The sequence below is a fragment of the Brachypodium distachyon genome, chromosome 1 (assembly GCF_000005505.3).
Source record: "Brachypodium distachyon strain Bd21 chromosome 1, Brachypodium_distachyon_v3.0, whole genome shotgun sequence".
Lineage (NCBI taxonomy): Eukaryota > Viridiplantae > Streptophyta > Magnoliopsida > Poales > Poaceae > Brachypodium > Brachypodium distachyon.
In genome coordinates this window covers 6,084,399-6,109,235 of record NC_016131.3, presented here as the reverse complement: position 1 = coordinate 6,109,235, position 24,837 = coordinate 6,084,399, and the positions used below count along the sequence as shown (strand labels likewise).

Here is a 24,837-nt window from a genome sequence, read left to right as displayed (position 1 = left end):
AGGTCCTCCTCGCCGACTGAGGTGCGCTAGAACGTTAATCGAAAACCCTGTGAGTTTGCATGGCGGTATCTTTAATTGGTGTATCTCAAGGGGGACAAGGCAAGTTGAGTTTTATTATGAATAGGCAAGAGATAGTGGAGGCCGTTTCATACTTCATTTTCATTCAGAAGCTGTGTTTCATTATGTTTAAGCCAGCTTCTCTTGCTATAATCTGCCCCTCCTATCTACAAAAAATCTAAATTTCACAATTAGAACACACCAGTTTTGTCTCAATGCCACGACGAGCTCCCACTAGCTGAGAATTGTCCTGGAAGCAGTCTACATTCATCTTCCACTAGCTGTGACACCATGTCATGGCTTGATATGTACTCTGATGAAAGCTGAAATTAGCAATGCAAGCACATCATGATCATGGCGTGGGCGTACAAGCTTCAGAGACACACTTCACACTTCAGCATTTACATGTGTATCTGAAGACTCATCTTTTCACCTCTCGTGTTCAGTAGATGCATAAAAAAGGTTCCTATGGTTGTCCTTGTGCCCAAACATGTCAATGGATTTTGTATCAGGTAACAGACCCAGGCAAGCAGTTAGTCCAAGTAAAATATTGTTATGTTATGTCAAGGTAATCAGTAATCACCAATGAACCCTGAAACTGCTTCACTTTTGGTAAAAAGGTTGCACTTGAAATTTTTGTTTAGCAAGAATATATAGCATACGTATAAGATGGAGGAGTGTATCTTCTAAGCGAAAATCACTAACCCAATGATACTCGCAATTTCTGGTTTGTTTGCCGAGATCAGCCCAGCAAGGTTTCGCACGTACAAGCCATTTTTCCCTAGTGGACACGCAATGTCAGAAATTCGAAACTTTTGTCTGCACTGGTGTAGCTTGACAGCTTGTCCAACAGCCATTAAGCTCTATAAAACCCATAACTCGGTCCATGCTTCCCCTCACTCAGGACTCAGCTCACACTCACACACATTATCAACAATGGCTTCCAGAATCTTCATCTTCTTGCGATACTCGCTACTGTTTCTCACGCTTCTGCAATCCACCCACTCAGCCACCAGCCCACCACCCTGAAGCCCAAGAACACCATCGAGCACGAGCCCCAGACACCATCGACCACCAACACGTACATCATCGAGACGAACCATCTTTCCAAGCCATCCCAATTCGCCACTCTCGACCACTGGTACGCGTCCATGGTGGCCACAAACTCCACCGGCCCAAATTCTGGTTCGTTCGCCGAGATCAGCCCAGCAAGGGTTTCGCGCACAAGCCATTTTTCGGTTTTTTTTCCCTTGTGCACACGCAAGTCAACTGCATCAAGGATAGAGTGAAAATGGAAACATTTGTCTGCACTAGGGTCGCTTGAAAGGTTGTCCAACCCGCCATTAACCTCTATAAAACCCATAACACGATACGTGCATCTCCTCACTCAGCTCACACTCACACACATATCAACAATGGCTTCCAGAACCTTCATCTTCTTGCAATACTCGCTACTGTTTCTCACGCTTCTGCAGTCCACCCACTCAGCCATCACCCTGAAGCCCAAGAACACCATCGAGCAAAAGACCCAGACACCATCCACCTCCAACACCTACATCATCCAGACGAACCATCTCTCCAAGCCATCCCGATTCACCACCCTCGACCACTGGTACGCGTCCATGGTGGCCACCAACTCCACCGGCCGCATCCTGCACACCTACGACACGGTGATGCACGGCTTCGCCGTCCGCCTCACCGACGCCGAGGCCCGGCGCATGTCGAGGATCCCCGGCGTGTTTGGCGTGCACAGGGACAGAGTGTACCACACCCAGACGACGCGGTCGCCGGGGTTCATCGGCCTCCACGCGGACTTCGGCGCCTGGCCGGACTCAGAGTTCGGCGACAACGTCATCATCGGCGTCGTGGACACGGGTATCTCGCCTGCGAGCTCCAGCTTCAACGACAGCGGCCTCGGCCCCGTCCGCCCCGGCTGGAAGGGCAAGTGCGTCGACGCCGAGGGCTTCTCCGCCAGCTCGTGCAACCGCAAGCTGGTCGGGGACAAGGTCTTCATCAACGAAGAGGATGGCATATTCACTCCGAGGGACAAGTTGGGCCACGGCACTCACGTGGCTTCCACGGCCGCCGGCTCGAAGGTCCAGGGGGCCAACATGCTGGGATTCTCCCAGGGGAGCGCCAGCGGCGTGGCGCGCATGGCGAGGATCGCCATGTACAAGGCCTGCAACACGTTAACGTGCACCGAGTCGGCCATCGTTGCGGCGATCGACGCCGCGGTGAGCGACGGCGTGGACATCATCTCCTTGTCCCTCGGGAAACTCCAGGACCCGGCTTTCTACGATGACATGGTCGCCGTCGCCAGGTTTGGCGCCACGCGGAGAGGCGTCTTCGTCGTCTTCGCCGGCGGCAACAGCGGTCCCATAGCATCGACCGTCAGCAACGTCGCGCCGTGGATGACCACGGTCGGCGCCGCAACCACGGACCGCGTGTTCCCGGGGAGACTCAGGCTCGGCAACGGCGTGGTGCTCACAGGGCAATCCCTGTATGACATGAAGGCCCAGGGCATGAACATGACCCAGCTGGTGTGCAACTCCTGACCTCCTGTGAGGAGACGGACCTGGCACCCGACAAGGTCATGGGCAAGATCGTGGTGTGCACGGGGATGGAAGGTGCCTCGAACGGCTTCTACGTGCAGAGAGCCGGTGGAGCCGGGGTAGTCTCCGTGGACAGCGACGCACTGTTCTCGGACGGAGTCATGGTTGAGGCGTACAGCCTTCCCGGCCTCACGCTCAGCACCACTGGACGTAAGAAGCTGGACGCCTACATGGTGTCGGCGGTGCCGTACCCAGTGGCGTCATTCAGCTTCTCCTCCCACACGGTGAACGGCGTGGTGCTCACAGGGCAATCCCTGTATGACATGAAGGCCCAGGGCATGAACATGACCCAGCTGGTGTACAACTTCTGCGAGGAGACGGACCTGACGCCCGACAAGGTCATGGGCAAGGTCGTGCTGTGCACGTCCCTGGCGGGGGCCTCGAACGGCTTCTACGTGCAGAGAGCCGGTGGAGCCGGGATGAAGCGACGAACGGTTCGGGGACGGAGTCCCGGCAAGGGCGTTCAGCCTCCCCGCCCTCACACTCAGCAGCACCGGAGGCAAGAAACTGGACGCGTACATGGCGTCGGCGGTGCCGTACCCAGTGGCATCATTCAGCTTCTCCTCGGATACGGTGACCGGCGAGACCCGGGCGCCGATGGTGGCCGGGTTCTCGTCGCGGGGGCCCAACCCGCTGGCCCCGGAGTTGCTCAAGCCGGACGTCGTCGCGCCCGGGGTGAACATCCTCGCCGCCTGGCCAGGCGACCTCTCACCGACCAACAATGGCATCGACCCGAGGCGGGTGGAGTACAACATCATGTCCGGCACGTCGATGGCATGCCCGCACGTGGCCGGCGTGGCGGCGCTGATCAGGAAGCGGCACGGCGACTGGACGCCGGCCATGGTGCGGTCCGCGATGATGACGACCGCGGACACGCTCGACATGAACGGCAGGGGCATCATCGACAACGGCAGCGGCAACGACACGACGCCGCTCGAGGCCGGCGCCGGGCTCGTGCTCCCGCTGCTCGCCATGGACCCCGGCCTGGTGTACGACGCCAGCGCCAACGACTATGGCGCCTTCCTCTGCAGCCTAAACTACACGGTCGAGCAGGTCCGCCGGTTCGTGCCGGACCTGGCCAGCTGCCCGAGTTCCGGAGACAGGAGGGAGGGAGCGTGAAGCCTGCCGGGTCATGGGACTTCGGCTACATCAGCTGGGAGAACAGGAAGCATCGGGTCAGGAGCCCTGTGGCCTTCCTGTGGAAGAACTGACTGATGCCATACATCCGGAGAGTGTGTCTGCACTATGAGTTTATCTGTCGTCGATAATCAGACTTCTTTGTTGTGAAGATTCTCCCATTAGACTCTCTTTTTTTAAGCACTTTGGCCATTAGACTCTGATTGCCTCAATATGCATGCGACCATTCTCGTTGAAATCTTTTCAGCGTCTTGGGCGATGATACTTAAAACTAAAAGCAGCAGTCTGCAATCACAGATTGCACAGAAGGATAGAACAGAGCAAAGTGCAGAAGTGCTGGACGAACATTTGCACAGGGCATCTAATAGTACTGAGCAAAACAGATTTATAACTCGAGCTTCATATAGGGCATAACTCAACATTACAAACCTTCGCATTGGGTACCAAAGAAGGCAAGATCCCAAATTGTTTCCATTAACTGAATGAAACTATTCATAGAACAAAGTTCAGGTGCAGTCTAGCTAGCTGTTCAAGACAGAAAATGAAAATAAACGACAAAAAGTAAATGAGCTACAGCTATTACAGAACACTGAAGACACTCTGCACTCAATAGTCATGGTACTATTTTCTTTCCGTGATGTAATCGAATACCATTTCGTGTGCTAATTTATATGAGTAAAAGGCCGATATTTTCTTTGTTCGTTTCTATGGGGTAACCACCTGTTTCCACAAAACAAAAAAGGCATAATATTTGCCCACCCTATCTTTGCAAAAAAAAAAGAAAAAAAATCAGACATCCCACCATCACCTTGCTAAAGTGGCAGATACTTACAAGTTACAAACACTCCTCTTTTACCGATAGGGATGTCTGTTTTTCAAACATGTTATTCCTCGGTCATCTGCTCAATGTTTGGTTGTATTATTGCAGACGCGTGCAATTTCAAAATACAATACCGACCTGCATTTACAAATTGGCCAGACGACTGCAAAGTAACAATTTCTCAGATTTAGGAACACCAAAATTGTTGCCAAGATAAGAAAAATAAATTGCTCAAAGACACATATTTGAGAGACAAAATAATAAAAAAGCTATAACTCTCAAAGATTTCTATGTCCGAATCATCAATTTAAAGAAGAAGACAAAGTTGTGTATGACAGGATTGTAGTCCGATGCTCCATCCCTCGAAAAAACTGTCTTGTAAGATTTACTCATTTACGACACCAAACCATTTACGAAAATCGATTATATTTCCTGCCACACTCCTGTGGAAATCTAAATCGAGCCCTCGATAATACTCTTCAAATTCTAAGATGTTCTAGACTTCTAGTTTACCCTAAATTAATTTTGTTAATTTTTTATTAAATTTATAAAAGAATCTACCAATGTATACAACTCTACATTAGTTTTTCTACATCCATAATGCCATATTTCTTCATAGTATAGTTATTTGATATTTGAGATATTAGTATGTTTTGATTTTTTAAATTTTAAAACAAAGGTATACCGAGGGGTATCCTAAAATATGGTACTCCGTACCACGAAACATCACAGTAATTTTCAAACCGTGCCTCTTCACGGAGCATATTAGTTAGTCCGTCCTCTCCCGATAAAAAAAAAGAAGAAAGTTAGTCCGTCCTCTCAAAACGTAATAACGCCAGTACCTCAGGGATTGATTAGGGGTTAATCGCGTTACCAAACATACACGCACGAGTCGTCCCTGCACCCTCAGATAATAATAAAACGGCGGCTCAGGCGCAGGGGAGGAGGCAGTGGAGCGAGACGGACGACACAAGCGCCACCGCCTCCCACCAGAAAGCGGCGCCAAGAAGAAAACCCTAATCCCCGCGCGCGCCAGATCCGGGACCCCCCAGCGATGGCGGAGGCTCCAGCGGCGAGCCGCAGGGCGGAGGAGGCGGGCAGCCGGCGGCGGGCGGAGGAGGAGATGGAGGCGGCGGCGGCGGCGGAGGGTGAGGAGGGGGACAGCAGCGACTACACGTCGGAGGATGAGGGCACGGAGGACTACCGCCGCGGCGGGTACCACGCCGTCCGCGCCGGCGACTCGTTCAAGCACGGCGCCTACGTCGTGCAGTCCAAGCTCGGCTGGGGGCACTTCTCCACCGTCTGGCTCGCCTGGGACACGGCCCACTCCGTACGTGCTTACCCCTTGTTTCGAATCTCTTTGTTAAATCACGCTTGTAGGATTCGCGATAATTTGTACGAAAATGTCGATCTGGATGCAGCGGGCGGTTTGATTTGCCTGCCCGCCAACTATTCGTCCATTTGCCTCAGAGGATAGGCATAATGGCAACTTCCATTTCTTATAAAAACTGTTCTATCCGTGCATCCTATCATCCTGCACGAGATATTTGAATTTTTTTTACCCTTTGTTGCCGAGAGATTCAGGCTACACATTTCCAGTGTTTCTGATTTTTTTTTGTTGGTTATGCGTGCAGAGGTATGTGGCTCTGAAGGTGCAGAAGAGCGCACAACACTACACAGAGGCTGCCATGGATGAGATCAAGATCTTGAGGCAGATTGCTGATGGTGACCCTGATGACTCCCGGTGTGTTGTTAAGCTTCTTGACCACTTCAAACATGCAGGCCCTAACGGGAGCCATGTGTGCATGGTGTTTGAATTTCTTGGCGATAACTTGCTCTCACTGATAAAGTACACGGACTATCGTGGAATTCCACTTCCAATGGTTAAGGAGATATGCCGACATGTGCTCATTGGTCTTGACTACCTCCACCGTGAGCTTTCCATTATTCACACAGACCTTAAGCCTGAGAATATATTGCTCGTGTCCACTATTGACCCCTCAAAGGACCCTCGGAAGTCAGGTGTACCACTGGTGATGCCTGCTGCAAAGACTGACCAGCCACCTCCAAAAGCACCTGCAACATCAGTGAACGGTGGTCTCACCAAGAGCCAAAAGAAGAAGATTCGGAAGAAAGCCAAGCGTGCAGCGGCTTCAACTTCAGAAGGCAGTGGGGCAGCGGCATCCGCTGACACAGACGAGTCAGATGATAGGGGAGATCTGAGCACGGCAAATGAGGGCAGTCCTAGCCAGGATGGAGACAGGAAGAGAGGAACAGGAGGACATAGGCGGGGTAGCAAAGGAACTAGGAAGAGGATGGCGATGCAAGCTGATCTGAACTGTAAGCTGGTTGACTTTGGAAATGCATGTTGGACGTACAAACAGTTCACAAATGATATCCAGACAAGGCAATACAGATGTCCTGAGGTGATTCTGGGCTCCAAGTATTCTACATCTGCTGACCTGTGGTCCTTTGCATGCATATGTTTTGAGCTTGCCTCGGGTGATGTGCTATTTGATCCACATAGTGGAGACAATTTTGACAGGGATGAGGTATATCTCTTTATTTCCTCACTCACTCTTTAATTTTAAGAACATAGTTTTCACATGTATGTACCCTTATCACCTGGTTAATGCTGCCCCCATTTTAACTTAGATGGTAGTTGTCACTATAAATCAGTGACTCAGAGGGACCTACAGCCGAGTACTCTGGTTTCTTTGAACCTTTCATTTGATTTTCCGAAGTACACTTGGAAAAGATCTTCCACAGAAGATACTTTTATTTTGCAAATGTTGAATAATTCTAGTTAAACTCACATTGTTATTGACATGCTATTGTATAGCTTCTTCTTGTTTAGTTAACTGTGCATCATGCATATTTGAATGCAGTTTGGCTGCTACTTGTAGTGCACAAGTTACAACCCAGTTTTTTCATTTAATAATGTACTCCCTCCGTCCCATATTTAGTGTTGCAACTTTGTCTAGATATGCATGTATCTAGACGCTTTTTAGTATGTAGGTACATGCGTATCTAGACAAAATTGCAACACTTAATATGGGACGGAGAGAGTGCAACAGATCGAATATTTGGTATTCTATAGTTTGTTTAAGACAAATGCCATTTATTCTACGTACCCTTTATTAAAGAAGTGTATACTAAAATAGTAGACGAGCCATGATTTTCTAGGTACCACTATAATGTGATGGCCATCTGGTTATGAAGCTGTGATTTTAATCATGACTAGTTAAGTGCCCGTGCGTTGCATCGGAGACATAAAATCCATTCAATTATATTACAGGAGTTCATCTACATATCCAAAAGAGCAAAACTATATGCTTGCTAGTAACAAAATTACTGAACATGTAAAGCTCGCACATCAGTCTAGTACCTTCTTTGCCGATTTTGAGCTGAACCAGGTTGTTTGCAAAAGGTGATTGGACCTGAGGGATGTCTGAATACAACAGAAATTATGAGCAACACGACGAATTAACATGATTAATCAGGAAGGCCGGGGATTTATGTATAATCAGGAAGGCCAGGAGTTTATGTATTATTACCATGATTACTCAACAGCAGACTCACCGACAGACTCGATATGGGCAGTCAATGTATCTTGGTGGGATAGTTTGAAGACCCGAGATCTTTTATACAGGAAAATGATTCAAGTTCTAAACAGAAACCATAGAGTGTTCAGAAAATATGAAATAAACATGGAATAAGATATTTTGAACACTAACCTGAAATGCTCCAACAAAATCTTCACCATCCTAGGAAAATCTGTACCTAATAATAAAAGCAACAACGTTTCCGTCATTGGTTTCGCCCGTCGGGGCAGTTTTTTGTTTTAGTCCTTCCTTTTATCAGAAATATTCCAACTATCACGCTAGTGTCAAATACAGGTTAAGCATGTTCATTCAGCCACTGATTTTTCTTTTTCAAAACATAGTTGACAAAACCGTTCCATTTTGCTATTATGTAGTAACACGCAGGCAAACTTCACATTAAATTGTAGCACTAAACTATTCAAATTTTGTATTATGTCCATACTTTGCTACGATGAACAACGACGAATGTACATCCATAAACAACTATTCTTTTTTCCAAAAAGAAAAGAAGGAAAAAGGCAAGTTTCAAAGGGCATTGTAAAACTTCTCTTATACAAACTAAAAGCCTACATCAACACACAAAAAAAGTTGAGTTACTTGCAGGAAAAACAAGGTAAAATGTATAATGAGAGATCTATTTGATTGCCCTGCCTCTATTCTTGAGTAGCTCACAGCCTGATCGAGGACTTCAAAATATAAATACTCTTATGATGAACAAATGATAGAGTGAAAGAGAACAAGCGTATGACAAAATTATAGAAGAGGCAGGTACCCTCTTATCAACATTTGTATCGAAAAAGCAATCAAGAAAACTTACCCTTGAAAGAAATTTTGGATTCATGGTAACATACTTGTTTTTTTAAGGCAAAACTCTAACAAGATAGTATAACCTAAGCTTTCTGCTACCAAGTTTAAGTGTAGCTCTTCCACCCTCTATATAAAATCTATCATGTATCAAACCATCATTTTACTACCTTCCTGCTTTTTTATTCTACAAAAGCAAAGAAGATACATATCATCTACAGGAAAGAAAATAAAATAAATAGATCTTGTACTCCGGAGATGAGCGTTTGGATGAATCACCTGCTGAACATAAATACAAAAACCTGGCATCTTTGTTGAGGTGCAAAAAAAATGTTAGTGTAATCTAAATATCTAATCTGACATGAGGAAGGAAAGGACAAGTTACCTCCTCAATAGACAGTTAGAGACTCCTCTTGGAAGAAAAAAAAACCCTAAAAGGTTGGATCTACCTTAATTTATACTCAAAACATTAACAATTGTATATAATGTTTCCCCGTTCAACAACTTAATAAGAACACTGATCAACTGATGCAAATTTTTTGGCGAACTTAAATTGAGAAAAATACATGAATATATATGTCCAGCAGTAAAACAACATGATCAAATATGCCCTTATGGATTATGACTTAGAACATCAAAGATCAATACGTACCAGCAATAAGCAGAAGACCTTCACGAGCAACATTGTCATCCTGGTCCTTGGCACGAGCCCTGAGCAAATAGTCTTCATATATATCCTTCTAGATGCCCTCGAAGTAATCAACCCTACGAAACTCACACAACATAGTGTTGTAGGTAACATTGACCAGACCAATTCCCCTGTGATCCATCTTAGAACATCACCGTCATCCGAACTGGAAATACCTTGCCCTCACAATACATAGGCCCCTGTGAGCACATTGTGAGCTCCATGGTCTAGAATCACTACGCACAACTCCATTCCATCAAACAAGCCACGTGCACGAGCTCCATATGTCAGCACGGTGAAAATCTGGGCCATCGTCTTGAAAGTCTCCCTCTTGTGCATTTCTTCGAGCAGCTTGAGGGCGTCAAGAAAGGCAGAAGCCTCCCTCTTTCGCAGCAGGTTTCCATCCTCAAGCAATATGGCACGGCATTCAGGACGAAACCGCGTAAGAGGGCGTCAGCCATGGTAGAACAGATCGAGCGCCTGGGCAAGCCGGCATCCTTGAATTCCACGTCCGGCGTCACGCCCCCCTTTCAGCGGTTGCCATGGAGCTCGACGTGCAATTGCAGTGCGGGCCACGCAGTGCACCCAAGCCTCCGGCTCAACATGGTCGCGCGTGCCCAAATCGACTGCCACTCCACCGCCGTCTCGCTGCGCCGCCACGGCCGCCGTGCTAGCTTCGGCTTCTGGAGCTCTGGGAGAAGAGGCAGCGAACGGATGGAGAGAGGAGGCGGTGCAGCTGTGGGGAGGGGCAGAGGGCTGGCAGCTTGTTGAGGAGGAGGGTTTGGAGTGGCGGCGGCGGCTCGGTGAGGAGAAGGGGATCGATTCGGGTCTGAGATTTTCTTTTTCTTTCTTCAGGGGCAGGGAAGAGAGGTGCGGTGGCATTGATTGTAATTTGCCCGAGTTTGACGTACGACGCACTGACGCAACTCGAAATTAAAGAATAGTAGAGAAACAGTCACCATTCCCACAAAGGTAGCCATCATTTTGTTATCACAATGGCTGGAAACAGTGACATCTGTTAATTTGCCTCTTGAATTTGTTCTCATGTTACACGCTGTGTAGGCTGAACTGTGATGTTTTATATTTTGTGAGTACATTGATAAGCAAGGAAATTTTAATATGATTAATAAATTCACTTTGACGTTGGAACTGGCATTGTATTATATGGACAATCATAACATGAATACTATATGTTTTTTAGTTGAGCTGAAACATCAAGTCCTTTATGTTGTTTGTTTTAGTTGATTGACCTCTGCATATTTCTGCGGTCAACTGCTGACTTTCACTGCATATGTCATAGTACAACTTTGTCACATGTTACTCCATCTGTTTCACAATATCTTTCCTGCACGCATACCTAGGAGGTAAAAAAAAAGTTGGTGGTATTTGATGGAATTATATCATTCTCGCTTCTATTAGATGGACATAATGCTTATCTATCCAGGGAGAACAAGTATGGTATGGTTCCATCAAATATTAATTCAGTTTTGTTGCCTAGGTATCCGTGCAGGACAGATATTGTGAATCGCAGGTAGTATTTTTGTAAACGAATGGTCTGGTTTACTCTCCAGGTGGAGTTAACTCTGAGCAATTCCTACTTGATGCAGGATCACCTTGCACTGATGATGGAGCTACTTGGGATGATGCCACGAAAGGTAAAGGATTGTTGCATTTCACATGTTTTTAAGTAAATGTAGTAATTGTTCTTTATTTGAATTATATTTCTTAGATTGCCTTGGGTGGTCGATACTCACGTGACTTCTTCAATCGGTATGGGGACTTGAGGCACATTCGACGCTTGCGGTTCTGGCCTCTCAACAAGGTGCTTGTTGAGAAGTATGAATTCAGTGACATCGATGCGGCCGCCATGGCAGAATTTCTTGTTCCAATACTGGATTTTGTTCCTGAAAAGCGACCTACAGCTGCTCAGTTGCTTCAACATCCATGGTTTGATGCTGGACCCCTTAGGCGGCAGCCCAAAATTCTGCCAGAACCAGCAGAGAATTCAGTTGAAGATGCTCCAGAGAACCACCACAGGAAAGAGAATGATGAAAGAGATGCTATGGCTACTGAGTTGGGGAACATCGCCATAGATGGTGCTTCTTCATCCAAGACAGTGAAGAATCTACAAGCAAGTTCGAAGCAAAGCAAAGCAATTGCTATGCCTTCTAAGAAGTGAGATGCCATTAATTTTACAAGCCTTGCTCCAAGAATTCCTTTTTGGTTATGATATTGCCATGAGTCGAAAATGAAGTTCGTTAGGTTTGAGATGTGTTAGGATAGCTACCCATGAAATGAGTAGGCCAGATATTTGTTGTATGAGGTTTGTTGGGCAAAGCTAGATTTGTTGGGGTGGAAGAGGTCCCTAACCCTTTTCCCGGACATATTCTTTTGTACAATCAGAATTTCTAAATATTTGAAGTTTTTAGGAGTGAGCAGCGGCGCATGATTTGCAGCTTCTCTGAAGCATGCCGAGGCTACCTGGTGGGGGTGTCTTTGGGCACGCCTGCGGCACTTGACAGTTCAGTGCGAGCCTGATTACTTTTATTACATTTGACAGGTATTCTTCCCAGATTGTTTACTTTATTACCTCGCGTGGACGTTTTCTCAGCTTTACTGAGCGGAGAATGCAGATATTCATTCGAGAGAACCCAACTTAATATCGGCTTCTCATTTGGAAGAAGTCCATATTTAATCATCTTTGGGACGCATAACCCCGAAACCGTTTAATTTTAACCTTGAAATAAAAAAATCCAGATAAATTACCCCATCAAGCGATTTTTATGTTGACGTGGCCAATCTGCATAGAGATAATTTATCTACAGTATTAACTGACGAACTGAACAACCCAACTCCTCGTCCTGTTTGCTTGCCTACCAGTCTGAACTCTGAAGCTCTTGAACGACCAAACCAACATGCTCTGATCTGAATATCACGAAGCGACGACGCCGGTGAACGGGGAGAGGTTAGAATAGGTGCAGGGCGCCCGTGGCGTGCAGGCAGTTCGCCTTCTTCTCCTCCTCCCCCTCCTCCAGCGCGCGGTCCTAGCGGCGGCGGATCTCGCCGCGGTTGGAGAAGAAGGTGGCGTGGAGAGCTCCCGCGGCGTCGGGGACGAGTCCTTCGGAACCACGGCATGGAGGCGAAGCTGGTGGATAGGGCTGGGCATTCGGTGAAAAACCGAAATTTTGGTTTTTCTAGTTCGGTTTTTTTTTCGTATTTCGTTTAGCAGCACAGATACCCGAAATTGTTGCCTTGGAAAATTCGGATAACCAGAAATTCGGTTTCGGTTTATACCGAGGTCGTCGACGGTGGCAAGACATGCGGTGGTTTCGCGATCCGGTCATCGAGGGCAGCGGCAGCAGTTGCTCCGGCAGACAGCAGCAGTTGCTCCGGCAGACAGCAGCAGCTGCTCCGGCGGATAGCGACGGGGGCCGGTCGTTGAGGACGGCTGCAGCAGTTGCTCCGGCGGACGCGAGACGGGGTCCTCACGGTGGTCGAGGCGAAGGCACAGGGGCAGAGGCTTCGGCCAGCCCCCCCCCCCCCCCCCAAGGCCCCCCAAACGTTAAAAATGCCGGCGCCGGCGCCAAAAACCCACCCAGCCCAGCCCCCTAATTTCTAAAAGTAGCCGGCGCCCCTAGGCCGCACTCAACTCGCTTGGGGGCGATCGGGGGCGCTGATTCAAGCCAAAAAGTAAGGCGAGCCACCCCTGTCATTGAGATAATAAAAACTTCCCTTCAAATCCCCCCCTCCCTCCCTTTTCCCTCCACCTCCAAACGCCTGGGTTGCCAGTCCCGCCATTTCCCCATTCTCACCGCCGACGCCGCCTCAAAGTGCAAACGCCCTCGCTCCACCGCCGCCACCCAAAAAGCTATGCCGCAGAAAAAGTACACAACGCCTTAATCCTCGGCGACCGGCGACGCACCGCCAACTGGGTGGCGGATTACAACCGTCGCGCCGTCGAGAACGCCGCCCGCCAAGGTCGGGAGAACAAGGCGAAGGAAACAAACACTGCCCTGGCTCGTCACATTGAGGTGCAGAGGGCTGCGACCTCGGCGCAGATGGCCGCGACCATGGCCGGCAGGGCGGCGCAGCTGCCTCCCTTCGGCCATTACTGGAGCGGCGGCAGCCAAGAGAGCTCTCCGTCGTCACCGTCACCGTCTAGCATTTCACCGGTGTCCCATGAAAACCATGGAAATGCCACGCCATCCCTCTCGCGGTTCTCGCCGAACTACCCCGACATCGATCCCCTCGGCGGCTTCAACCCCAACACCTTCACCACGGATCCCCTCGGCGGATTCAACCCCAACGCCTTCGCCTCACCTCCTCTGCGGTGTGGGCCTCTTTCCTACAGCTGTTCTTTGCCGTCCACCTCTTTCCAGGCGTTTTCCACCGGCTGCAGCCAGGCTGCGCCAACCCATTCGGCGGAATGTCCCAAAGCGAGTCAATTATGGCCATACATGATCAATGACGGCTCCCAGTACTCCAACTACACCTACACCCAAGAAAAAGAGGCGTACGCCGGCGAGGAGGCCGAAGAGGGAGCCGGAGAGGGATGGGCCGACGGGACAGAGGAGCCAGCCGTCGTTGAGCCGAGGGGGAAGAAGAAGGCCGATGGCGGAGGCCAAGGCCCCAAATGGACCTCCAAGGGGGACGAGTGCCTCACTGAAGCTTGGAAGGTCGTGAGCATGGATCCCTTCACTGGCGCGAATCAAAACACCGACGCCTATTGGAGGCGGCTGAAGGCGGCATATGATGAGCGTCGGGTCGTCGATCGGGAGTTCGCGATGTTGATCCACGATCGCAACGAGTCCGGCATATCGCACAGTTGGGGCTTGATCCAACAAGTGTGCAACAAATGGCATGTCATTCAAGAAGAGGTGTGCCGGCGACCCCAAAGCGGCAGCAGCGCCCACGATCAGGTAAAGTCAGCGTCTTTTTCAAGTTTTGTGTCGCCGATATTACATTTGCCGCCCGAGGTCTTGTAGATGGTCGCCATGTTCACCGCCTACCGAGAGGACAACGACAACGTCGAGTTCAAGTTCATCCACGTCTTCGTAAGAATTGAGACGTGTGAGAAGTGGATGGAGACGCGGAATGCTCTCTCCAAGTCCGGCCCCTACGACCCGAAAGCCGCTCCTTCGGCGGCATCGGAAGGCCGGCCCATCGACCACAAGAAGGCAAAGGCGGTGAGGGATGCTACGCCGGCCATGGAGCGTCTCTACACATGCATCGAGAAGTTCATGTCCAACGCCGCCGCACAAGCCGCGAAGAGGGAGGAGGTCGCGGCGTCACGGCGGGCAACGGTGATCAAGAAGCAAGATGACAAGCTCGAGATCCTCAAAGCGAACGTCGCAACGAAGAAGAGACGGGAGGACTTGTTGATCTTGACTTGCGACACCACCGACATGGATGTCAAGGTGAAGGCGTGGTACGACGGCCAACGCAGGCTCATTTTGGCCGAAGCGAGAGCGTCGGCCTCATCGACTCCGCCATCGGCACCAGACACAGAGCACCGGCCACCTCTACTCCATCGGCACCATCACCGCCCGAAACAGCAACTCCGGCCACTTCTACACCATTGGTGAGCTCGGAAGTGCCATCAACGCTGGCGGATGACGAAAGGGCCGAGTGATTTTACTTTATTTAAGTTTGATGTTATTTTGATCGCCGAAACTTGTGATGAATTTGGGCGATTTGGTGATTTGGCCCGGCCTGTGAAATGGCGGCAAAACTTTTTTTGAATTGTATTTTTTGGGGGGCTGCCATTTGGAGGGTGCAGCTGGGCCTCAAACAAAGAAGGTGCGCCGGTGCATATGGCCTAACGCCGGACGCAATATGGGGGGAGAGGCGAGTGGAGATTCTCTAAGAAAGAAGAAGCAGCATCAGAGGCCACGACAGCGGTAAAATAAAAAAGTCAAATTGTCTTGTCACGTTCTAAACCATTCTAAATGTGCCACGTCAGCATTGAAACCGCCGAATGAAATGATTTATCTGGTTTTGTGGATTTCAGGATTGAAATTAAACGGTATTAAACTTCAGGGTTATGTGTTCCCAAAGATATATTTAGCGTGAAATATGGACTTTCTCATGTTTGGCCTATCTCCTTTTCCCCTGGCCCCGCCCATGTCGCCCATCCCGCCAACTTGGCCCGGCAGCAGCCAGCCCAACCTGCCCTCCCTTCTCTTCTCTTCTCTTCTGTATCCCTTTTCTTCTTTCCGCCACACCTTGCCGAGCCGCCGCCCACGCGAGCGCCCGTGCGCCCCTGCCCTCTCGATCGATCTCCAGGCTGCAGCGTGAGCTCGTTCACGCTCCAGAAACCACGCCGCCCTTCTCCCTCATCTTTTTGCCCTTTTTCTTTTGGAATTTTTTTCTCTCTTTCGCATAAAAGTTGCGAGGGAAGAGTTCTTATCGAAATCAAATACGGAGTAAGCTTTTTTAATCTGAAACATAAACCCCAATCCACTGGCCACCCCTACCCCTTGGCCCCTATATAAAGCTAGCCCCAAGCCTTTGCAAAACCTTAGACGGAGAGCTCCACTAAGTTTTTGAGATCCAAGTAAACTAGAGGGTTGTAGAGGCCGGGGAGCTCCCCCTTCTCGAAAAAAAGAGAGTAAATTAGAGGGAGAAGAACTAGATTACAAAAGGAGCTTCTAGTTAAGACCAAAGGAGAGACTCTAATTGGAGAGGGAAATCAAGATCATCTTCTTTTCTTCTGGTTGGTATTTACCCAGACCCATTTATGTAACATTCTTAATAACTAACGCGTGTGGTGATTTCACTTGGACTGTGTTAACCACTATTAATCCTTTTGAGATGGTTAACTATACAGTATTACAGTATGTTGAACTAGACCAGGACGATCAATTCCTCGCAGTGATCATATAGTAGTCCTTGTCAAATTAAAGTGACAGATTGAGACCAAATTAGTCGATTAGATATATATCATAGTGACACACAGTTCGTGAGTTTCTTTTTTACGTTGTGTTTGCTAGTCTCTATGTTAATTAATTTGTTTTGTGCAGTTCTCGGCATTTAGGACAATATAACCTTCATTACATACAGATATTAGTACAGCCGAGAGACAAACATGAAGGGAGAATCAAAAGTCCTTTATGGATCAACTTCTAAGAGAAGGAAAAGATCGCAGCTACAACTCTGCAATCTTCCCATGGTACGCACTGTCAAACTGAAATTGCTTGTAAATATAGAGAGACTTTTCTATACTACTGGATGTAATTACTCCCACGATCGTTTCATACAATTTAGGATATTGCTTTACCCCGGGGTCTGTTGAGTAACAATCTGTACTGTTTTTCTGCCTTGCGCTACAGAATATTTTGTGCTCTGTCATATCAAAATTGCCAACCAAAGATGCTATAAGAACAAGCGCATTATCAAGCCAGTGGATATATGTGTGGCGTGATCACACCGATCAGCTAGTTTTTGATCGCTTCACATTTAAACGTCGCCGTCGTGGTAAATTCTCCCCTTATTACTACGTAAGTGTCAAGCAAGAGGAATTCAATGCCAGAGTTGATGCGGTCTTGCGGCAACACAGTGGTGAAGGCGTCGAGCGCATGCAGATTATGTATGCTTAAGACAATCAGCATGCTGATCATCTAGATAGATGGGTGAACTTTGCTATTGGATCGAAAACAAAAGGCCTTACTCTGTACTTATCAGATCATAGAACTAAATCATTTGTCATGTACAGAGAGGGGTCATATATTTTTCCAAGGTTAAAGGAGATATACAACTTCCCTTGCCAGTTCTTTGATTCTAGCAACAGCTCGTACTTGCGTGATCTGCAGCTTGCTTCTGTCAACCTGAGGCCGCTTGCTCGTTTCAACGGCTTTCCAAACCTCAGAAGACTTAGCTTGGTAGATGTTGATATTGCAGACGAAGATCTTGAGAATTTTCTTTCCCACTGCAAACTCCTGGAGTTTCTTGAGATTGCGTATTGTGGAATGCTCACAGCAATACGGGCAACTCATCTGCTGAACAAGCTGAAGCATTTGAGGGTGGGAGTCTGTGACCTACTTGAAAAGGTGGAGATGAACTGCTGCTGCCTAACAACACTTGAGTACATTGGCCAAATGGTATCTCTAGCATTTGCAGAAACTTCCAGCCTGACGAATGTGTGTATTAAGTTCATGGCTATTGATGCTGCTCTTGACTACATCAACAAGGGGTTCCCTAGCACTTTGCCAAATGTTGAGATTCTCTACCTTCCTTGCATAGACAGTGAGGTATTTCATTTATGACCAATATTTCTCTTTTCCTTTATTCTTTTTGAAGTAGCTAAATCAAATTCATCATCAATGTTTGTGTTTGACGGTCTGTGCATGTATGCACCAGAGAGTAACTTTGCCTCTTAAGGCCTCTCAAATTTGTCCATCTTCGGCATTTGAGATTGGAGTTAATTATTTCTGAACGCAAAGTCAGGAAAACTGACGTCCTTGATTATGCCCATCTCTTGGAGGTTGCTCCATTCATGGAAACACTGGATCTGCATGTAAGTATAGTACTGCCAAATTTTGCTTCTTCTTTTTTCCTATTTTGTATCTGGAAAATTATCATAAATGATGGCCTTGAATTATTTCTTTAGATGCCCTAATACCAGTCTATAATATTTACAGATGTGGATGGACTGTCCTCACCAACCGTACGATTGCAGGACAGATGGCGAACTAAGGAGTAATCTTCCCTCGAATCAGCATGGCCGTCTTAAATGGGTTTACATCACTGGCTTTTCGGCCATAAAGATCAGGTGGAGCTAGCGCTACAAATTCTTCGCAGTTCAGCTGTGCTCAAGAGGATGAGGATAGATTCACGGGTGATAATATTACATGAATGTGCTGGTGAGATGATAGAGGTTTATAGCAAACGTCACGTTTTGGATGGCCGCATGATCGCAATGGATTTATTTTGTGGCGCGGACCATGGAGATATTGTAGAAGTTGTGGGAGCGTATAACGTGGTTCCCGAGCCGAGTATTCGTCCATTAGGGGAATAAGAGTGTTTCACGTGAAAATATAAGGTAAAATATACCTTTTGAGGTCTTCAATGCCTAATTACATATCCTTGACTATAATTTTGACTGATACTATATGTTTAAAGTTAATAAAAAATATGACATACTTAAGGACAGATACAATGGTATTACTCTCGCATAGTAAATCCATATGCTTCGTTATATAGTAATAGTGGTCAAAATTTTAGAGCGGCTGACCACACTTATATTTATGAATTTTACATCAGAGAATAGAGAGAGCATTTTAATTACATACATTAAAGTTATACTTTTAACCTCTAGCAAGTAGCAAACCTTCGTCGATTTGAAAATAGTTAATTCCACTATTTGCTATAGAGATTTTCATAGGATTCTCACTCATAATAATTTTTCCTATAGTGGAATCCATCATCCAAACTTCCTATGGATTGATTTCCTACGCACAAGGCCGGAGCCTGAGAGTTCGAGAGCCCGGGACAAGCTTAGAATATAATATAAACATCAAATAATAAACGATATTTATGAAATTTCGTCTAAGAAATAGTTATAGTAGTGCATAAAAAAGTAATGCTCCTGTCTATCAAATTGATATAACCTTCAAATTTCTTCTATTCCTCCATCCAACAAAGTATGTCTCAACTTTTACTTAATTTGAATGCATTTATACACTAAGTCATGTCTAAATACATTCAAATTTTGACAAACGTGAGACATCTTTTGTTGGACGGAGAGAGTAGTATTCAGGGGCGGAGGCAGCACCCAGGCCAACACGGGCTCTGCCTCCCCCTAAGATTTGAAATTTGTACTTAAGCCCCTTAATAACCGTTGCAATTTTATCCTATAAATCATCTCTTCTATTCGCACTTCTTATGTTTTTTTCCTGCCTCCGCCCCTGATAGTATTCCTCCCAACTCATTTGTGCACATGCCAAGGTCTCCTGTAACCCCATTGGAAAAGGATTCACGATCACCTGATCTGGAGACTGGAGCGAGCTCGCACCCTCAATTCTTAGGCTGTTATTTCTGGAGTGAATACCCTTCCAAACTGGTAACCCGCGCCACGGGATCCAGTTACCTCTCCTGTTTTTTATTGTCCCCTGCGCCCCTGCCCGTCATGTACTCATGTTGTCTACACTCTACAGCACGCCACATCAGTCGTCGGGCCTTGTTTGTGATATGAAGCTCACCGTTAGGGAAGAAAAATAGGCTTGATTGAACAATGACAGACCTGAAGTCTGAACCCAAGTGCGCCTTTGCTGTCAACTTGTTCCATGAGTTCTCCTAATAATCGGGGGTGCTTCTTGTCAGGTCTTCACAACACAAATCCCCGCCGGCAATTGGGAAAGTTCATCATGTAGTACTTGGGGAGTGTAATTGAGCTTTCTTATATACTACTACCTCTGTCTCAAAATTAAGTGTCACGATTTTGTCTAGGTACATATAGACACGTTTTATTGTGTTGATTCGTTCATTTGAAAAAATGCGACACTTATTTTAGGACGAGAAAGTATGAAATCTATATGCTTTCATATGTCCTCTGGAAATGGGGATGCCAAGGATTTAGGTTGGAATGGACATGTTCAACACCAAAGATTTCTTTCAGTGCATCATTGGTTCTTTGATGTTAACTTGAACATCTCTCTACAAAGTGTGTCTATCTCTAACATAATTCAAACTGCCCAGATATTCGGATGGAACTAGATGGCGTGGACTGGTGCACACACAAGATGGACTCGGCCAATGAACCAATAACGAAATCAGGTGAAAGCTCCAGCCTCCTGGGGTTGTGATTCCTCATGCGAATATGGGATTCCTGCTTTGGGAACTCTTGAGATTCCTAACTTTCCGTTTAGCATGTACAGTATTCTGCTTAGATTATTTACTAGTAGTTCCTCAACTTTATTTGAGCAGGGAATGCAGCTAATCATTTGACGCAACGCAACTGAAGGCCGCTATAGTATCAACATTTTTCCCTTTAATGAAAGCATTAACAGTTCTCCTGCTAACTTCTAGAACCAAATGAATTATCATTGTCCATGTGTTTGCAGAGTAACCTACGAACTGAATTCTCGGACTAATGGCAATACTGTACTATTCTACAACTACAAAACCACGCTGCACAGAGCAGCAGCAGCAGCAGCAACAGTCCAGCTGCAAGGCTGAGGAAGTAGGATTAACCGGCGTCGGCGCCGTGCACCATCCTCTTGACAAGCGTGGCCATGTACTTGCCGTGGTGCTCGGCGAGGGCCAGCTCCAGGTCGCTGGGCGGCCTGGAGCCGTCGCCGGCCAGGACCCCGGCGCCGTAGGGCGATCCCCCACGGAGCTCCTCCATCTCGAACATCCACTCCCCGAAGGTGTAGCCGATGGGCACGAACATCATGCCGTGGTGCGCCAGCTGCGTGATCGCCGTCCACCTTCAGTTTCAGAGATATAACAGGGTTACCGTTGGTTGTAAGTAGTAAGATGCGATCTCGCGGCAAGCAGGCGGCGTTACGGAGTAACATACGCGGTGGTTTCCTGGCCGCCGCACTGGGTGCCGGTGCTGACGAAGAAGCCGGCGGGCTTGCCGGCGAGGCGCTGGTGGCGGCAGAGCGGGGCCGTGGAGTCGAAGAAGGCCTGCATCTGCGCGGCCATGGCGCCGTACCGGGCCGGGAAGCCGAAGAGGAAGCCGTCGGCGTCGGGGAGCCCGTCGGGGTCCACGAGCGGGATCTCGTCCTCCTCGGCGGCGGGCTTGAGCGCGCCCATCCGGGCGAGCACGGCGCGGGGCAGCGTCTCCGGGACGCGGAGCAGGACCCCGAAGGCGCCCGGGACGGAGCCCACCCCGCGCTGCACGGCGCGCGCAAGGAGCCGGACGTGGCCGTACATGGAGTAGAAGACGACGTAGATGCGGACCGGCCGCGGCGAGGGCGCTGGCGGCGCTGGGGCTGGGGCTGGCGCTGGTGCGATGGGGCGCGGCGGCGGCGGGATGAAGGTGCGGTCGCGGCGGTGCGGGGGGGGAGGGGGCCGGGCGTGGTGGCTCCTGCTGCAGGGGAAGCACCCGCGCCCTTGCCCATCGATATCGCCGCCGCGGATGGGAGCGCGCCGCGATCGCGACGAATCGGTCCGGCCGGGCCGCGCGGGGGGCGGCAGGAGCTGGACTCTGGACCGGTGCGGCCGTTCTGGGTACAAAAGATTGTCGCGAAATGATTTTGAAACGTAGGCACACTATACACTGCTCGTCAAATGTGTCACGACCAACACGACCAAATAAGACAAATCCGGTAGCTACCTCGTTGTGTACTTGTGTCCGCATCGTAAAATTCGCGCTGGTTGGCATGTTCCCGGGATCCAAGCCACCGAATGCCCGACTGGTATTTGCATGATTCGATCTCGTTGCGATCGAAGGAAAAAATCCACGTTACGCTTGATTAAAACCGAAATGATGAAAACAAACTGGTGGTTTTGATCACCATCGTCAACACACGTGACATGATCGCACCCACGAACACCTTACCACTACGAGCATCTTCGGGAGACTGAGCCGACAGTTCTTGAGAAATTGATACGTGACGGAGAGAGTTTTTGGACGCGTGCACACACTTAACTCTAGACGCTTTTTATGTATAGATACATTCATATTTGGACAATTTTGAGTCACTTGATATGTGACGGAGAGAGTATTTGATTTAAAAATTTGTTAAAAAATAGATGCATCTTGTGTCTATATCTATACCAATATATTAAATTGAAGTTGGTGATGATGGTACGGGCGTCGCGGTACGTCACTTCACCGAAATTATGAATTGCCACCGCCGTCCTCACGTGTCTTTTAATCCCGGCTCCCGCAGTTCTCGAGCGCAGAAAAACACGTACCGCACAAAAAAAAACAGGCCCTCCTCGTTCCTCCTCCTCTCCTACGAATCTCACCCCCACCCCCTGCCCGATCCGATCTTGCCCGCTGCCGCTCTTGGTCGCCTCAGCCCGCTCGTGCGCGTCGGCGGCGTCCGTGTGCGGAAGGCGGCTCCGTCGCGCGCTCCAACCGCCGCCTCCCCCGTCTCGTGCACGCCGGTGGCTCCCCGCGGGATTTGGACGGCGATGGGATGAGCCTAAGGCCGGGATGTCGGTGGCCTCGCGCAAGGCAGTAGGGACCGTGTTGGCGCGAGCCATCGGTGGCCCTCCGGACGGGCAGTGGCGACTAGTGGGCGGCGCGCGAGCGCGGCAAACGGGCGGACAAGGCTGCGAGTGGGCGCAGGCCAACGGCGCACAGTCGTACCTGGCGGCAAGTGGGAGCAGACGACGCGCGGGAGTGTACGGGCAGCGGGAATCTACGGGCAGAGGCGGTGCGCAAAAGCGGGCGGCCGTGCATGGCCGCGTGATGTTCGGTGGCGGGATGAATCGGGACGGGGAGAGGATAGAGGGAGAGCGAGAAATTGAGAGAAGAGATTTGAGAAATAAAGAACGGAGTAGGAGTAATGGGAGAGCAGTGCGAGGAAAAATATAGAAAAAAGACATGTGAAAAAGAGAAAGAGACCAGAGTATAGCCCACGAAAATAAACATACCATAATCACTCATGAAACACATCAACATTTAATTTGACGTTTTGATAAATTTTTCCGTTGTTCCGTAGTAACGCACGGGTTCTTTTGCTAGGTTTTTTAAAATTAAACTTTTCCTTTCAAACAAAACTGGCTCCGGCATAAAATTAATGACGTGAATTTATATAAGAGTTTATACGTCACTTGTTTCGGAACTGTGTAATAAACTTTGCAGCAATACTTTTGAGTTTTGAACACGACCCACCCACGACAACGAAACAGATTTTTATACGAGCTGCTCGCCAGTCGCCACGCCCACGCGCGCGAACCGATTCAATCATCCCCGGGCCCCTGCTAAATGCTGTAATCTGAATAAACCCACCCCAAAAGTCGACCAGTAATCGTTCATCTCCTTTTCCTCTGCTTCCCCACGCCCGCGGCCATGGCAAATCCGGAGGTAACCAAGCAGCCACCACCGGACGAGGCGGCGATGGAGCGGCGAGCTGACGAGACGGTGCAGGCGGGCAAGGACGGAGCCTCCAACAACTCTTCTCCCCCGCCGGTAAGTAAAATCCAATCTGTCTCCTCCCCACCCCGCTACCTTCTCTACCGTAGAGTTCTTCTCCTCTCTTCCGAGCAAAGCGATCGACACAGCAGCGCGTTCTTGCTTTGCTGGCAGTTCCTGGAGGTGACGTGCCGGAGCTCCGGCGAGGTCCGGCGGTTCGCGGCCGGAACGACCGCCCGCTACGCGCTGCACGCCGTCAACCGCAAGCTGCCCCCGGGCTCCCCCGCGGCGCTGCACGTCGAGGCCGCCAAGGACGGCGAGGAGCCCGTCTGCTTCGGCCCCACCGCGCCCCTCGCCGACTACGGCCGCGGCTGGAGGCTCCAGACCGTCACCGAGCAGGACGCGCCGGGAACACACCACGACGCGGTATGGTTGTTCCCCTTCAGTTCAGATTCTTTCGTTCCTCTTTCGAGGGCAAAGCAGCATAATGGATTCTTGTGTGGGTCGGGGGATGGCTTTGCAGAAGAAGCAAGGCGGCGAGGCGAAGGGGGCTCGCGATCGGGAGGCGCTGAGGAAGAAGGGCGCCTCCGTGTACCTCGCCAAGATCGTGCTCGCGTTCGTGTTCATATTCTTGTTCGGCGGACTGTTCACCTACTTGCTCGAGAAGATCCCCGACATGATCCAGCTCGCTACCTCTGCCTCTCCTGAATCCTCGTAGCATTCACCTGTAGCGATGAACGTTTTTCCATTTTATTTTTTTACCTTTCGAAAAAGAAATTGTGTTCTTGTGAGCCTTATTGTAAGAAACAGTCGCCGAGAAATTCGAAATTCTCTTTGCACGTACATAGCAGCAACAGGATGAGCAATTCGTCTTCCCCACATTTTTATGATCAATAATCCTTCTTTAATCCACTTTGCAAAGTCCAATTTGGTGTTTCACAGACAAATAAATGTCAACGGCACATGCCCAACAGTATCCAAGTAAGATGTTTTAGGTGATGCAGAGCTCGCTGTTCTTCAGAAATGGATGGTTTATAATTAACTGGAACGTAATGAAAATTGAGTGTTACAAACAGAACACT

General features: G+C 48.8%; 3 protein-coding genes, 1 long non-coding RNA gene and 1 pseudogene across 7 annotated transcripts; 4 read left to right on the top strand and 1 right to left on the bottom strand.

Annotated features, from left to right (window-relative positions):
- Nucleotides 1-1,454: 1,454 nt before the first annotated feature.
- On the top strand, nt 1,455-4,001 carry LOC100825766 (annotated as a pseudogene).
- Nucleotides 4,002-5,527: 1,526 nt separating this feature from the next.
- LOC100845239 (SRSF protein kinase 1) lies at nt 5,528-12,158 on the top strand. Of its 2 annotated transcripts, XM_010231642.3 has the most exons (5): nt 5,528-5,956; nt 6,261-7,178; nt 11,222-11,254; nt 11,331-11,378; nt 11,453-12,158. In XM_010231642.3, exons 1-5 carry the CDS (start codon nt 5,681-5,683, stop codon nt 11,900-11,902), a joined length of 1,725 nt encoding a protein of 574 aa, XP_010229944.1. In that variant the 5' UTR covers nt 5,528-5,680; the 3' UTR covers nt 11,903-12,158. The 2 variants fall into 2 exon arrangements, with proteins under 2 accessions (XP_010229944.1, XP_003559623.1); XM_003559575.4 differs by lacking the exon at nt 11,222-11,254 and having other exon boundaries at nt 5,530-5,956.
- A 3,713-nt stretch (nt 12,159-15,871) lies between these two features.
- LOC100825457 lies at nt 15,872-20,772 on the top strand. Of its 3 annotated transcripts, XR_002962271.1 has the most exons (7): nt 15,872-16,438; nt 16,746-16,894; nt 17,055-17,972; nt 18,082-18,238; nt 18,363-18,763; nt 20,419-20,496; nt 20,647-20,772. It is a non-coding gene; the product is annotated as an uncharacterized LOC100825457 (long non-coding RNA). The 3 variants fall into 3 exon arrangements; XR_001405349.2 differs by having other exon boundaries at nt 20,419-20,741; XR_002962272.1 differs by lacking the exons at nt 20,419-20,496; nt 20,647-20,772 and adding an exon at nt 19,669-20,039.
- LOC100825152 (probable NAD(P)H dehydrogenase (quinone) FQR1-like 2) lies at nt 20,689-21,876 on the bottom strand. Its single transcript, XM_024457589.1, has 2 exons — nt 21,242-21,876; nt 20,689-21,149 (listed from the first exon to the last, which is right to left on the bottom strand). The coding sequence occupies exons 1-2, from the start codon at nt 21,598-21,600 to the stop codon at nt 20,909-20,911; spliced, it is 600 nt and encodes a 199-aa protein (XP_024313357.1). The 5' UTR covers nt 21,601-21,876; the 3' UTR covers nt 20,689-20,908.
- Nucleotides 21,877-23,567: 1,691 nt separating this feature from the next.
- Nucleotides 23,568-24,605, top strand: LOC100824850. The gene is made up of 3 exons (XM_003559373.4): nt 23,568-23,812; nt 23,930-24,181; nt 24,279-24,605. The coding sequence occupies exons 1-3, from the start codon at nt 23,693-23,695 to the stop codon at nt 24,471-24,473; spliced, it is 567 nt and encodes a 188-aa protein (XP_003559421.1). The 5' UTR covers nt 23,568-23,692; the 3' UTR covers nt 24,474-24,605.
- Nucleotides 24,606-24,837: the final 232 nt, after the last annotated feature.

What these genes read in the sequence shown, in the direction of transcription:
- LOC100845239 (XM_010231642.3), top strand. Translation starts at nt 5,681, where the DNA reads ATGGCGGAGGCTCCAGCGGCGAGCCGCAGGGCGGAGGAGGCGGGCAGC. An exon ending in CCTGGGACACGGCCCACTCC is followed by an intron (nt 5,957 to 6,260) that starts GTACGTGCTTAC and finishes TTATGCGTGCAG; the next exon opens with AGGTATGTGGCTCTGAAGGT. An exon ending in TTGGGATGATGCCACGAAAG is followed by an intron (nt 11,379 to 11,452) that starts GTAAAGGATTGT and finishes TATATTTCTTAG; the next exon opens with ATTGCCTTGGGTGGTCGATA.
- LOC100824850 (XM_003559373.4), top strand. Translation starts at nt 23,693, where the DNA reads ATGGCAAATCCGGAGGTAACCAAGCAGCCACCACCGGACGAGGCGGCG. An exon ending in ACAACTCTTCTCCCCCGCCG is followed by an intron (nt 23,813 to 23,929) that starts GTAAGTAAAATC and finishes CTTTGCTGGCAG; the next exon opens with TTCCTGGAGGTGACGTGCCG. An exon ending in CGGGAACACACCACGACGCG is followed by an intron (nt 24,182 to 24,278) that starts GTATGGTTGTTC and finishes ATGGCTTTGCAG; the next exon opens with AAGAAGCAAGGCGGCGAGGC.
- LOC100825152 (XM_024457589.1), bottom strand. Translation starts at nt 21,600, where the DNA reads ATGTACGGCCACGTCCGGCTCCTTGCGCGCGCCGTGCAGCGCGGGGTG. An exon ending in GGCGGCCAGGAAACCACCGC is followed by an intron (nt 21,150 to 21,241) that starts GTATGTTACTCC and finishes CTGAAACTGAAG; the next exon opens with GTGGACGGCGATCACGCAGC.